At 33.4% G+C, this 15,481-nt stretch overlaps 1 protein-coding gene across 1 annotated transcript in view; it reads right to left on the bottom strand.

Moving 5' to 3' along the window:
• Positions 1-3,382: 3,382 nt before the first annotated feature.
• Positions 3,383-15,481, bottom strand: part of LOC129219080 (uncharacterized) — a 98,630-nt gene continuing 86,531 nt past the window's right edge. The window contains exon 4 of the mRNA XM_054853399.1: positions 3,383-3,594. Within this exon, the coding sequence (XP_054709374.1) occupies positions 3,383-3,594 (212 nt within the window). The remainder of the gene's footprint in view (positions 3,595-15,481) is intronic.

The following is a 15,481-nucleotide window of genomic DNA, read 5'->3' as shown; positions in this document are numbered from 1 at the left end:
CGAGCCCCCTTTAGGCTCGGGCCCAGGCTAACAGGTGTCCCCTGTCACCTATCCCCCCCTGTGAGCGCCCCTGAATATACATCCTGTCTGTTTTCCTTAGCTGAGACTTCTCCCACCTATTTGCACATTCATCAGGTCTGCTCCCCTTTTATCAAAATAGGGAGGAAACCCAGAAGTAAAAAGGTGCAAAATAATGGGTTCAGCAGTTCTCGAAAAGTAGCATCTAAAAGGACAGAGATAGCAAGTGTGAGCGGAAAGTGCACCCCTTAACCTCTTGCCCCACCCCACCCTTAACCTATCGCCCTTTCTTAAAATGGAATCTACCTCAAGTAATAGTCCTTGCTTTGGGAACCAACAGTACATTAGTTGCTTTTGATAAACCTAGAAGAAATATTTCTTAGGTTCAAACAGTTTAAAATGTAAAAATATTGTGTATATGTTTAATTGTTGATACATTATAAAGATATAGTATTTGTAATGACCAACATAATCGCCAGCACTTTGGAGTAAGGAAAACATTTTCTGAGGTTGGGGAGATAAAAAGCATAACGAAAAATACCGGCCCTCCGGTGGTGTGACTGCAACACAATCAAAAGAAATCTCACTGAGATGGGGGGTCTGGTCATGGATGTATTTTCTTTCTCCTGTCCTGGTCTTTTTTTGTGTGAATATGTTGTTATGCTGTCAATGTGTGCTCACCCTATTAATGGGTCCTTATAGCATGTGTGTATGGTAGAGAAGTCTGACTTCACATCAAATTACGGTACAGTTGGAAAAGTGAAGCAGCGCACCTCAAATATTTTATAGGGTGCTTACTACACACTTGTAATTCTACACATTGATGCGATCCTGCAGAGCATCAGATAAAGGTCTGGTTGTAGAATTTCAAAACATTCTGCTACTAGGGACTGTTGGAGAGTAGTAACACCCCTCAGATCATATTCTATAGTTAGTTACAACAATCAATAGTTTCATTCTTTTTCTTTCTTACTTTTTGCGAAGTTTGGTTTACAAACATATCAGCATGATTTCAGCTTGAATCTTTATGACTAGAAAATATATTCTAAGAGGATATTTTAAGAACCGTTTTCATATTATAATTAATTAATGGGGAATTTTAGGAACTAATATTCTTAATCTAATTCAGACATTTAGCAAAATTAGAACTTTACTAAATCTCTGTCCTTATTAATCTTTGCAAATACTGGAGCCTCATTACATTATATTCTCTCCAAAGGAATAACACAATATTCATGGTAATCCATGTAAAACAATATACTATGCAACTATAAATAACTTCATTCAAATAAATAAATAAGTAAACATTTTATGAGTCTTCTTAAAACATAAAAATGAGCTGAATTATATTATAAATATTAAGGTGTATTAAAATACATTTTAAATTAACTAAATAACTTGATGTGCTCTTTATTTTCAAAGTTCCAAATTTCTTATTTGATTCAAAAAAAAAAAAAAAATCCACAGGCAATGACAAATTACGATTAATCATTTTCAGCTTAACTAGTGTATAGCACTTGATATTATTTGCATTTTCTCTCTGTGATATAATTACAGTTGCTATATTCAAAAGGCTTGTAAGATTATGTATTACAAAATATATATACACATAAATAACATATAAGTAAAAGAAAAACGTCTACAACAATTTGAGTTCAAATAATGTTGAGAAATACAATTTTCATTGGTAATTTAAAGCAAAAAAGAACAAATAGCTCATTTGATTGTGTCTGACCTTTGCTCTCATGAAATTCTCGGTATAGACAAAACAGATTGATGAAATTTGGTACAAATGATAACAACTGCTTAATAGTGCTAATTTGATTGAGATAATAACAGCATCAATTATTTCAAGTGAATTATTAATAAACTAGAATAGCAGTTTCAAAAGGTTTAAGAGAAAATTAAGATTCTATCTGCCACCCGGATATGCCATAATTTTATCAATAAAGTAGTGTGATGTGTAATCACAGAATTATAATTTATACTATCAGGGTTTTGTTGCTGTGATTAAGTTAAACAAAAATTGAACGTAAATGAATAGTTAAAGAAGAAATTTTGTAGATAAGGAAAAAATTTCCATAGTAACTGGCTAGTTCTTGCATGAGTTATAACAAAGTACACGGTTTACAGAATTTTGTTGTTTGTAATGAAAATTTGAGATATTTACTTTATTAAGGAGTTTAAAAGAAGGCATTCAAATTCGGGAGCCTTTCAAACCAAATTGTAGAGTTGGCAGCTATGAAAGTATAAACTTGGAGGAGGAAAGTTAAAATGGTATGACAAAGTTTTTTCTCAACAGAACATTTACTTAGAAATTTTTTTATGAAAGTTAGAATTAGTTAACTCTCTAAAACACTAAAAAAAAAACAGAAAAAGAATTAAAAATTTGATGAGCAGATTTTTTATAAGTCTCATGAATGCATGAGACAAAGGAAACAATACAATACAAAGGAAACAATTACAATTTGTTAGACAAAGGAAACAATATTAACAAATCAAACAATAATAACGGTTAAAGTGAAATCTTTGGAAACGTGCAGGGTGACTGATCAGTAAATGAGCACTTGAACAATTTCATTTTCAAAAAAACAAAAATTTATAACATTGTTGAAAACTGCAGCCTTTGACACAGAATAGTAAAACCATTGGTACAAGTACTGTCTGACCATCACGAGAAAAGCCACCGCCGAAATGTTTGTTCCTGTTTACTGCTATAGTAACGAGAAGTGTCTTATTTTTCCAAGGGAAGCTCAATGTTGGAAAAACCTGTACGACTGCACAAAGGCCAGCAGACAAATGGCGAAATAGTGCCAAAAAACCTTCCTGCTAACACTTGCAGAAAATGAACGAAGTCCGTTTCTATGGCAGTACATGGGCTCAGACTTGACGGTGGGAGCTTTTCTCATGAAAGCCAGACAGTAATGTGTTTGTCCTCCGATTATACAACATTTTCTGTTTGTTTCTTATTTGGAATGACATTGAAGGGTGTTATACTTTACTTGCAAGAAGAAAAAAGAAAACTTTTGAAGCTTTTTTTATAAATTACTAGCTAGCTATTCATTTATTTAGTGCTTGACCTACACTAACCCTTTTTTTTTTTCATGAATGTTATTTTTTTCAAAGGAAATGTGAGTTACTAATATATTAGACGATGATGTGAGGATGGGAATTTAAAACTTTGGTTTATTCATATTAAAATTTTATTGTTGGGAGCAAGTTTCAGCAGTAAGACCTTAAATATTAAAAGTAAAAATTTATGCCTCAGAGAAGGAAAAATGAAGCAATTCACGACCACAGTATTATTCAGTTAAAATGAAAGGAAAGCATACTGACATTAATGATAAAATGTTACCTAGGGTATCTAAAAAAGTATGTCGGCAGTTTCAGTTGCAGACCATCCACCTGTATCATTAGGATTGGCTGGAATTAAAACATCCAAAGAAGGAACATCTTTTATCACCTCAGGACTATCAGGAGATGATAAACTAGACCTGTGATTTGGTTGAGAGATGCCAAGTTCAAACTCTTTACTGCTACTAAGAACTTGAGGTGTATAAGTTGACAAGCCTAAACCTACAAGGATTCAAAGATTAGATTACATTAGATTAGAAATCTGGCAGTGAAAAAACTGTAAAAGTAAAAATTAGAATTAATGCTACATAAATACACCAAGGTTCTTACAAAATCATTTTGACAACCCTTGGATAAATATAAAAAATACACAAACAAGTATCCTATTTATCAATCAACTATATTAATCATCATATCATACACATTTCAGTGGAGTCTTTACTGAGGCGATGGGTGCGAACCCGACCCCTCGTGTAAATGAAAATTAAGTGTTGTGAAAAAGGATATATTTTTAATGCATGTACAATTATTTTAGACACTAATAAACATTTCTCAAACTGTTTCAAACCATTTTCTTAACTATTTATCATCATTTCCCCCATAATGTAACGAATCAACTAGCGCCAAGGGGGCCAGGGAGACTAGATTAGCCTCCTCTTATATTTAAGAAGTTTTTGAAATTTTAATAAATTGGGTACCACCACTATAAATTATTGTTTAACACTAGGATTACGGAAAGGGCCATTTTGATCCCAAGCTAACTTTTTCTTCTAACTGCTCCTCCAAATTTTCAAGAAAAGCTTTATAATTCCTTGAATTTTCCTAAATAATCATGCTGTGTAATAAAGTTTTCAAGAAAATAGTACCTTATTTAAAAACCCAAACTAAAGGATTATATCTAGAAATGTGGGTAAGTCAGTTTGATTCTTTTGATAATACAAATACATTTATTAATGCTGAAACAGCAGAAGCTCAAATATGCCTGTTGGAATACGTATATATATCATTGCAAGAACTTGAAGTATTCATAATGTTTTTTTACATAAAAGGGAACATTAGCCGCTAGTTTCTGAAATGCAACTGAAACAATGCTGGTGATTCTAAGGTAATTTTAAATCTTTTTTAAAATACATCATTATATAACCTTAAAATCACTGAACAGTTTAAAACAAACTGTAACTATTATAAATAAGTTTATTTTCAATTTGTTTTTATAAATATATAACATTATGCAGGGAATGTTGTTATGAATGGAATTGAATGTTCTTTATGAAAAATCCGACTCCATAACTGTCAAAAATAAGACTTGTATTTACAAGATGTTGATCACGAGAAGGATGGGAGACTTTCTTGCACTATGTTTGTGCCATAAGTATGAAATACATTACTTTGGTAATTTCCCTCAATTGCATCACATACTGCGTTCTGTGATTCCCAGGGAGAAATAGGAAAAACACGGTCACCTGACTCATTCGCCGTCATGCACAGGGGGACACTTGTTGACCCGGGCCCAAACCTGAAAGGGGCCCAATATTAAAACTAGGCATGAAATATACAAGTAAACAATATGGAGAGGGGCCTGGAAAAGTAATTTGTAACAAGCCTCAAAATTTCTGTGCAGGCCCCTGGCTATGTGGATAAAATCAGCACAACCGGGAAGTTACGTAAGTGGCAGATGAGCCTGGATCGCCACATAGTATCCCCCCAGTGAACTATGTGAATGTCACATTTATTCACAGCATATTGTAACATGAAGTATGAATACAAGAAAATTTAATTATGCAATAATAATACAGTTGCATAATACAAAATATTTATTTCCATGACAATTGCTAGTCTTTCAGGGAAATGTACACAACAACCACTACAAGTTGTACACGAAATAGGCTTTTTTTTCTGAATTTTCTTGGTGTACAGAAGATAATGGTATAGAAGTGTCTATTGAGTCGGGTTCTTTTAACATATATACAGGCTTTAGTCTGTAAATTGAAATTGTGACATTTTTGTCTTTAATTTTAATCACAAAGGTTTAATCATCACGAGAGATAACAGGGTGAGGCCCTGTCTATGGCGGAGTGAGAGGTGGTTAACACTGTCAGTATGTAAAAATACAAGAGTGCAAGTTTGTAAGGAAGGAATTTTACATAAATGGCTTGATTTCCGTGTCGAGATGGTGAAGTAGGCATTAATGATTGCATAAGTGATTTTAATTGTGACACACAAGTTTCTGCAGGAGATCAACTAGTAAGTACAGTGAAACCTTTGTAAGTTGACCACTCGCGGTGCAGTACTTTGGTGGTCAACTTAGACAGGTGGTCAACTTATAAAGGGCGGTTTTTTTTTTTTTTTTTTTTTGTCATTTCTTGCACCATGTATTCATTTTTTGAGTAATTCACGCTTATTCTTTCTGTTCAATTCACTTTCATTGTTCAACATTATTGAAAGTGAAACAATAATTAAAAACACTATTCAAATAATTTTGTTACTTTTTCCTTGTTTTTAACTATATTAGACACTGTAGTTTTAGAAATTCCATATGTGCCGGCTAATTTTCTCTGGCTTTCTCCATTTTCAATTAATTTTAATATAATATTTCATACTTTTTATTAATCTCAAGTTCAACTAACTTTCTTTTTCAAGCCTTTTTTGTACAACTTATAGCACAAAGAGCAATAAGCGCGACTCTCCCAGTTCATAAAGGCAAAATTAAAATGTTTTATCTCTTAATCCCTTGCACCAGAAACATGTAACTCTACCCATTAGCAGGCCCAGATCTGCGTACCCGCGGTGCGAGGGGCCCGCGTTCTTAAAGGGGCAAACGACCCTAGAAATTGAAGAAGAAATCGAAAAAAACTAGCACTAAGACTTATTCACTTTACAAATAGACACTGCTGGCACCTAGGCCCTACACATTTTGCTGCAGGTGGGCCCAAAACGTATAGATCCGGGCCTGCTCTTTTTAGCACAATTCATGTGTTGCCACAACATATTGCAACTGAAAGAAAAGACTTTGAACTTTTCTACTGACACCTATTTTCATTGAACAGAGTACAAAAAGCTATCTCAAATAGAACAACAAATTAAAAACAAGTTTGGAGAATAAAGAGCAGTGAGCAACATAAGCTTTATGCTGCTGTTTAGTTAGTATAATGCTTGTCTGTCATCAAAACATTAAAAACATTTTTAGAAAGCTATCAAAAAAAAAAAAATGCCGACGAATGTTTAAAAAAATAAACCAAGTGGTCAACTTACAAAGGGTTTTTACAATACTCCAAACCAAATTTGGCGTACATTAGTGGTCAAGATAGACAGGTGGTCAAGATAGAGAGGTTTTCCTTCATTATATGAGATAGGATTAATTCCGTTCCTGAAAAAAGCGGTCAACATAGACAGGTGGTCAACTTACAAGGGTGGTTAACTTTACAGGTTTTACTGTACAATGATGCGAAACATCAGAAGGCAGTCCCAGTGTTGTACCGTTGACTATTTCTGCTCATGTACTATATGTCAGTTTTGATGGCATATCAAAGACCAAGCAAAACTATAGGAAGTATTTCAGGCCAATTTTAAGTGATTATGAGCTTTAAGAGCATTTTTCAGATCTTTATGAAATCTTTCAATCATTTCGTTGGAAATGGCATGATATGGAGTGGAAAAAATTTGGTTAGTATCCAGAATTTGCGTAAGGTGTCGAAACAAGCGAGATTCAAAATTTCAACCTTGCTCTGTAGTAATAGTGATAGGGCATCTAAATCCTGCAATGTAATTATTTATAAGGGTTTTGCATGCAGTTTCAGCAGTCATATCAGAGGTTGGGATTGCTTCGAGCCATCTGGTGAATCTGTCTATAACTGTCATACAGTATATTTGACCGTCGGATGGGGGTAGTGGATCTATGAAATCTAGATGGATGTGAGCGTCATGCAATTAAAAGGTACAAATTGGCAATTTAGTATGCCTATGAACCTTGGTTCAATCCTGTCAAAATCGTCAATGGTACAAAGTTTTTTTTACATTTGTTCGTATGAAGCCAAAAATAACGTTTTGTACTTAATTTAGTTGAAGCAGAAATACCAGGATGGGAAATATTATGAACATTTTTGAAAACTTTATGGCAAAATAACTGTGGAGCAAATCGACGAAAGTTACGTAAGTGGCAGATGAGCCTGGCTCACCATAGAACTATGCAGGTTTCTTTTTCCGAGGGTCAAAATGACCCTCGCCATATTTCTAGGTATGGAAAGATTGCCATAATTCTAGTGTTAGCAGGGTTGCCAACTGCTCCACATTTTGTGGAGTTGCTCCTCAAAAATGGCGAAACTCTGCAGCTCCGCAAAGAAGTAATTTTGCTCTGCATTTCCCATTTGGTCTTTATTCTTACCAGGCTCACCAAAGATTTTAATAAAATTAAATTTATTTTTATTACATTTTGCAAGTTTATTAGGCATGCAAAAATGAAAATTAAACCCTTATACTCAAAGCATGACATATTGTTTAAAGTGCATGTCATAGTGTTTAAAGTGTTATTAATTTAAAAATAATTATTCTTAGGCTTAAAATGATTATCCCGCAAAATTTCAAAATGATCCTCAAATTCACCCCAGATGCTCCACAAAATGTTTCTCCAAGGTTGGCAACCCTGTGTTAGTACAGATGAAGTAAAATATGGTAGAAATTGTCTACAAGATTACAGAGCATACGATGTAGGTTTTGCAACAATAAAAGAAATTTGAGGCACAGGTTTATATGGTTTACAGAAAACATAGAATTGCAACAAAAAAAAAAACACAGTTATTCTCTACCTTCACAATATGAGCGTTTTAAATTTGAACTTGCTTTACCTAATGCTAATGGATTAGTGTCCAAAAAAAGGTTAGATCCTCGGGAGGGGATGAAGAATTCTGAAATACTTTTCACTCCAGAGTCCCCGTACCACTATTTGTGGCTTAACCAGTTGGATGAGACCCTGAAGGCAGCTCTGATTTTTTGAACCGGGCCAGAAACCAAGCAATCTCTGATCCAGCACCCCCAGAGGTATCGTTTAACTTGGAGGACTTTGTGACCACGAGCATATTTAACGTCCCAATCACCATTAATAGAGATGGTGGATCTTCGATCAGCGGGGATCGAACCCAGGACCCTCTGGTCGCAAGTCCGACGCCTTATCGATCAGGCCACCACAGCCTCATTCTGAACTCTTATTAACTTGTTTACATTATGCTGAATGCTTTGATTTTTAGAAACAGCTTCCAGATTCAAACTAGCATTCCTACATAGGATGTAGGAACGAAAATAGAATTCAAAACTTACTGGAGCTCATTGTTAAAAAATGTTTTAAAATAATAAGAGCTCACATTTAATATCAATCAAGTATAGATTTTCAATCAACCTCCTTGTAATAAGAAGTCAAATGTTGTCATTTACAATACATCTCTATTGCCTTAATGTAAAAGTATTTTCAATATTAATAATCTGAAGATTGAATGTAACAGATCTTTATGAGCTAATAGGCAGCAAGCAGTTTGTTAAAAATAAAGAACTGTATTAAAGTCTGCACAAAAACTTTTTCTGTAATGCCTGCTCTTTTTATAGTAAAAAAAAAAAAATCATAACTAATTCAGTGCTTCCTTAATCTTAAAAGCAAAATACACTTATGTGTTTGCAAAATTCTCTCTACATGTGTTCATTATAAAATAAAAGTATATTAGCACAGAGCAGAAAAATGTTGACATCAAGGTTGGCAAGGTTTTGGATACTGCGGTAGAAGTTGAATTCATCATTAAAAATTTCAATTTGCACACGTAAGAGTTTTTTTTTTCATTATACAGGGTGACAAGAAATAACTTGAACACTAGAGTGGTCACAAGGTACATGGAGAAAAAAAATTGCCACCTAATCTTTTGCGGCACTCCCCTAAAATGTGCCAATAGACTAGAAAATGTGATTTGGAAAGTTTCAAGTCATTTCGATGATATTAACACGTGCCGCAGAGAGGCTAAAGTTACGAAAAATGGCAATTTTTAGCAAAAAAACGTAGTTTTTCATGTGTAAAAACAAAACTATTCATTCTAGAAACTTCATTCTGGTCTCATTTTATAGGGAATTTTATTCTCGTTAAGTCTAATTTCGTCTAAATTCTTGAAAAATCCTGAATAATGTTCAATCAATTTTTACAAGTCAGGTCGTAACTAATATCCTCAAAATCGCGTAAAAAGAATGAATCATTATAATATCAGGGGTCTGGCCAGAGGATATTTGGGTCCGTTAACGGACCCTTCACAAAAATCCGATCAACCAAAACGGACCCTTCACAAAAATCCGATCAACCAAAACGGACCTTTCACAAAATCCTGATCAAACAAAACGGACCTTTCACAAAATCCCGATCACACAAAACGGACCCTTCACAAAATTCTGATAAACAAGATCGGATCTTTCACAAATTGTTTATTGAAAGAGCAAATCTGAAAGCAAAATAACGCATATTTCTGTGTATTAAACCGATAATTTTTGGAACCTTTTTTTAAGTCAAATTAGAGGGATCAGCTTATACAAAATCGGCTAATTTTGAAAAAAAAAAAAAAAAAACGGCACTCTTGCGATGCTCCTGCAAGCGATAAATAATTGCTACTGCCAAATAAATATAATGGTTGTTTTATCACAGCTCATTAGCAGCGGTGCTGTTGTAAACTTTTCTGAAAAGGCATTGGTAAGCACTTTTCTCCGCTCATGATTTAATAAACAATAATAATATATATTTGCAAAATGAACTTAGAACTGCAAAGGGATACTAAGGGTGAGGAAAAAATATGATCGCTTCAGATAGGGTTACCAACTTCAAAACTTTCACCACTTAGCGTTTGGCGTTGAACCTTTATAATGACTTGATTAGAAAATATTCTCATCATTTTGTCGGCTTGTCAATATTTGCGTTTTTACGGTGCGGTGCGAAGCGATGTTTAATTGTTATTTTGGGAGAAAATTATATGGGTTTTGATTTTTCGATGCTAACAAGGATGATTAACTTTAAATAAACTATTTTAATTACCGTTTTTTTTCCCTTTAGATGTCTACATTTTGAAAAAGGCAATCTTTTAACATCCGATATGAGAATCATATTTTGTTCTTTTTTCAAGCTAACTTCGCTTTATTAGGATTCAAATAAATGAAAAGTCTCTTTATTTCAGTTAGAACTCTCATTTCAAGTTTTTAAAGCAAAATTCCATTTTCTGTTATGAGTCAAAAATTAAAATGCTGAATAGATGGTTTATTCTATTTTATTTTTTTTTTTGGGGGGGGGGGGTCAACTGTGTTCACAGATAGATGATATGTTATCATAGGACTCTAAAATGCAATTTTAAAATAATTTTATCAAAAATATTTCTTTTACAAGCCGTTTTTATACTTTTGATGCCTTCACTTTGAGAATTGCGATCTCTCTGCATCCGCTATGGGAATCCGATTTTTCGAATTTTTGATGATTATTACGCTTTGTTAAGAGGTAAACCATTGAAATATCTTTTTATTTTTGTTAAAATCACGGAATTTATAAGTTTTAAATGAAATTCTGTGGTTTTTAAGAGTGTCTTGGGTCAAAAAGTTGAATGCTGAACCCTATTCTGAATTTTGTTTTATTTATTTATATTTTTGTTACAATTATTTTAAATACTGTACAGAAATATATCTAGTATAATTTAACACAATTCAGAATGGTAGATAAATATTGATACTTGAAAGAACGATGCCCCCCCCCCCCCGCCAAATATCAGAAAAAAAATCCAGAATGATTTTCTCGTCATAGAAGAGGAAAACACTCAACTTAAAGTTAATTGATGCAGTTTGTGAAATCTCTAAATTTCTAAAATTTCGTTTTAACAAAAAAAAAAACTTTTTTTTGCGAAATTCTTTGATTTTTCACAAAATTATTTGATTTTTCACAAAAAACGGACCCTGTGAAAAATCCTGGACAGACCCCTGAATATAAATTGTATTGCTTCTTTTAGTTAATGGTTGTAACCCCCTTAATATGTTAAGCTATCAGAGCAAAAACAGCAATATTATAAGAAATATATGCAATGAAATCCTGTTACAACGAATACCGATACAACAAAATATCTGTTTCAACGGAAAAAATTTTTCAGTTCCGATTTGATTTCCATTACGCGTTGCTTGAATTTCATTACTACTAAAACCTCATTACAATGAAGAAAATTTCTGGTAATTTGAAGTTCGTTGTAAAAGAATTTCACTGTAATATAGTTATGTTTCTAAAATTCAAAGCTAAAACAAACAACTGCATGTAAAACTTATGAAATTAGCTGTAGAGGCCATAAATATGGAACGTTGCTTTCCTCCTTGGTGGTCGGGGCTAAACACTAGCTTAAAAATCCCAGTCTTGTAAGGGTTTTCGACCCCCCAGAGAGAAAGGAAAAACTACGATTCCAAGGAAAGTGGCCTGTGTTCTTAGACGAGGCCTTGTTAGGGCTTTCGTTAAAATTACAGTCATTTTATGGCTCCTTTCTGCAGTTCAAACCTGCGTTTTGTGAGTAAAGTTGTTTCAGAAAAAGTTTTTGTATTTAGCATGTTGCTACCACATCTTAGAAGTTGGTTTGAAAGCAGTTTTGATTTGCAAAATAGGTACGTCCACTAGTCCTCAACCGGATATTTTTCAAGAATTTCAGGATGAAGATAAGAGGCAAGTATAGAAGATTAAAAACAAAATAAGCAATCAAGGTGAAATTTCAAGTTTCCTTTTTGAGAAATAAAAACAGTAGCAGCTTAGGGATGCCTATAAGAAGTTCATTAGGGTGGAGTGAAAAAATTAAAATTGGATAAAAGCTAAGTAATAGTGCGGAAAAGTTGTGTTTTGTACAGATATTTAGTCATGCAAAAGCATTTTTAAAACAAAAAATATCTTGAGGTCCGCTTTTGCTTTGAAATTGACCATTATTACATAAAAACGGACAAAAGTTATAAAAATTTCCTCAAAAATCAAAATTTTTTAAAAGCTGAGCAATAGCGCGTAAAAGTTGCCTTTTGTATCGATATTTTGTCATGCAAAAACAGTTTTATGACAAATAATATCTTGAGGGTCAACTCGGACCTTGAAATTGACCATTATTGCATCAAAACTGATACAAATTCTAATGATTCCATTAAAGCCAAAATTTTTCCAATATGATGAAAAAGCACTTCAAAGTTGACCGTTCGTGTAAATTACATACCAAACGCAAATATTTAAATAATAAAATATACTAAATATCATATACCTTAAAATCACTCAACATCGAGTTAAAATTAAGTAACATTACAATACTTAGCACACTGAGAAAAATGTATTAAAAGTTATTCCTTTAAAAAGATTAGCTTTAATATACATCAATAATTATTTATATAAAACTAAAAATTATAAAAAACTAACAAGTAAAAGCATTTTTAACGTAAAAGATTCTCTGCTTGAGAAATGCGACTTTGCACCAAAATGTGATTTTTTACATATGATAGTTTATAAAATTTAAGCATAAAAGTATGAAATTATCAATCCAATTTTTTAGAGTCACAGAAAATTACACAGCAAAACTAAAGAAGTTACTAAATGAATTCTCAAATTGTTGTTCCTTCAAATTCAAACTACGATCCGCACACTACAAACAATGACGCATAGTTTGGCGGAAACGTTGGCTTGGAGATCAGTTTTATGACTGACAATATTCAGAGTTATTAGTGTTATATTGCGGCATAAGTTTTCTGGATTCTAATCTTACTCTAATTGATCCTTCCCTCTTGCTAACACCACAAACTGTAGACGATGCTTCTGTGACTAAACTTGAAGCGCAGCACTTGCTATTGATGCCGCAGCTCTATCTGAAACACCGCATCGGTCACATTCCCTTGCCAATGTTGGTAAAGGAACTCGCATTTGTTGAGAGTTGGGTGGTAGCTTCGTGGAACATGGTGTCTCCTTCACTTTTGCTCTAAAATTTGAAGTAGAAGCTTGGAAAATTTAGTCATTTTTGTCCATTTCTGATGACCTTGAAGTTGATTCTAAAATCATAGGTGTTTCACTTTTAGTTTGTTTTGCAACTTTAGAAAGGCGAGCATTGTCTTTTGATTTTCTTTCTGCCTTCCGTCGAAGTCTTTTTGTTGCAGTTAAGTCAGTGCTCATGATCATTTTTCTAACAGTACTCTGGTCATGAAGAAACACCTGTTCTTCCACAGGAACTTTGCGGGACTTTTCACAACTACAAGAGGAAAATTTACCATTTACAAGACGAGATATCAAACAATTTTTGTTTTGCATAATCAGCGAATGCTTTTATTTTAACCAGATGACGTTAATTTTTCTGTTTTCGTATAGATTTTAATAATTCTTTGTACTTGGTATTGTATGAACGAATGAGTTGAAGAATACGAGTGTGAGTAACTATTGGTATTGAAGATTTCCTCCACAGTTCTTCGATTTGTAAAGCTACTGCCTCTGAGGCTTCAGCTACCGTGGGTTCTTTCGTTATTTCATCTGTCTTTAAATGGCTCCGAACATGCAAATAGTATTTCATCATGTCTTCATACGTGGGCAAAACTAGCTTACTCAATTCTTTGGGTATTCCAAACACAAGACACTTTAATTTAGTTCTCGTTTTAATTTTGCTACTAGTAGCCATTTTCCTTACAACTCGACTGACAAATCAACACTCAACTGCTTACATACACTCATTCGAGAAAAACAAATGTTCGACTATGTAGGCAAGGCATAATCTCAGCTAAGCAATGTGATTGCTTATTTTTTCTCAGATGACATGCGAAACAGGTGCCACATGGCTTTGGACGAATTCATTCCTCAAGCTAAAAATGAGAGGGAGGCGAAGTACCCCTATACGCAGAGACTAAAAGTAAAGGCTTTCAAGGGCCTCCCTTGAAGTAAATAAATAGGCAAGATAAAAGTGTTTTCCCTCATATAGTGATTTTGGAATTCTTTCATGACATTTACAGTTTATTTACGGAAAAGAGAAATGACTTATAAAAACCGTAGTTAAAAAAGTAAGATTTTTCAAGAAAAAAAAAGTAAAAGCAGATATTTAAAATGAAATCTAGGAAATAAATATATGAATTCTAAGTTTATAGTATCAAATAACAATTTTTTTTACTTATTAAATTAAGTACAGAAAAAACGAAGTTGCGATTAATTCACTACAAAACAAAAGCAAGTTTTTGAAATGCAAAATCAAAGCGACCCACAGAACATAAAAGTAAAATTAAAATAATTTTTCCCTATTCTTTATGATACCCAGTCACAATTCTTTCCCTCCATCAAAAATTGAGCATCTAAAATAAAAATTACTTGCATTAAAAGTGGAATTTTAGGAAAAAAGTGTAAATTTTGTAAACTTCAAGGTCAAAGCGGACCCTCTAGATGGAGAGGTAGAGCAAAAATATTTTAGCCCTTTCTTTGGGGAACCAAATCACAACTTTTCCGCGCTATTAGAAGTTGAATTTCAAAAAAAAATTTTTTTACCTACACTTTCACTCCACTCTATCCACCTTGCTTAACTTTTTTATGGAGTTTTTCTCTAAACAATGTTACTTATCGAGTACCTGGCGCTATTCATCACACAAGATAGATGGCAAAGGCCATATGACGTAGTGAGAAGCAAAGGGATGTAAGTGGAATTTTTAAAGTTCCTTATAAAATGCGTTTAAAGTGCAGATCCTAAGTAGGCTTTCATTCAACTTTTTTTCTAAATCATGCTATATAACAGCCCCTACCAGAGCCACCAGTATCATCTCTTGCCTCTAAGCAGAGGAGATGCTCCCCTATTATTTGTAATGATTATCTCGGAAATTCAATTACATTCCTTTGCTTCTCACTGCCTCATATACTCTTTAAAAATATATCTTCTCAACTTAGATCCCTGAGTAATACCGTTGAGTTGCAAAAAGCAATGTTCACCATTGTAAATGTAGTTGTTAAACAAACAGTAATTAATTAAATCGGACCATCCATTTTCATTAATGTCCAGCGTGTTGCTAAAGTCATAAAAGTATGACATGAGAACTTTTTTTAAACTAGAAATAGAAATACTTGTAAATAGGTCTTTGAAATCAAAGGAAT

The sequence above is a fragment of the Uloborus diversus genome, chromosome 3 (assembly GCF_026930045.1).
Source record: "Uloborus diversus isolate 005 chromosome 3, Udiv.v.3.1, whole genome shotgun sequence".
Taxonomy (NCBI): domain Eukaryota; kingdom Metazoa; phylum Arthropoda; class Arachnida; order Araneae; family Uloboridae; genus Uloborus; species Uloborus diversus.
This window is presented reverse-complemented; position numbering and strand designations above follow the sequence as displayed.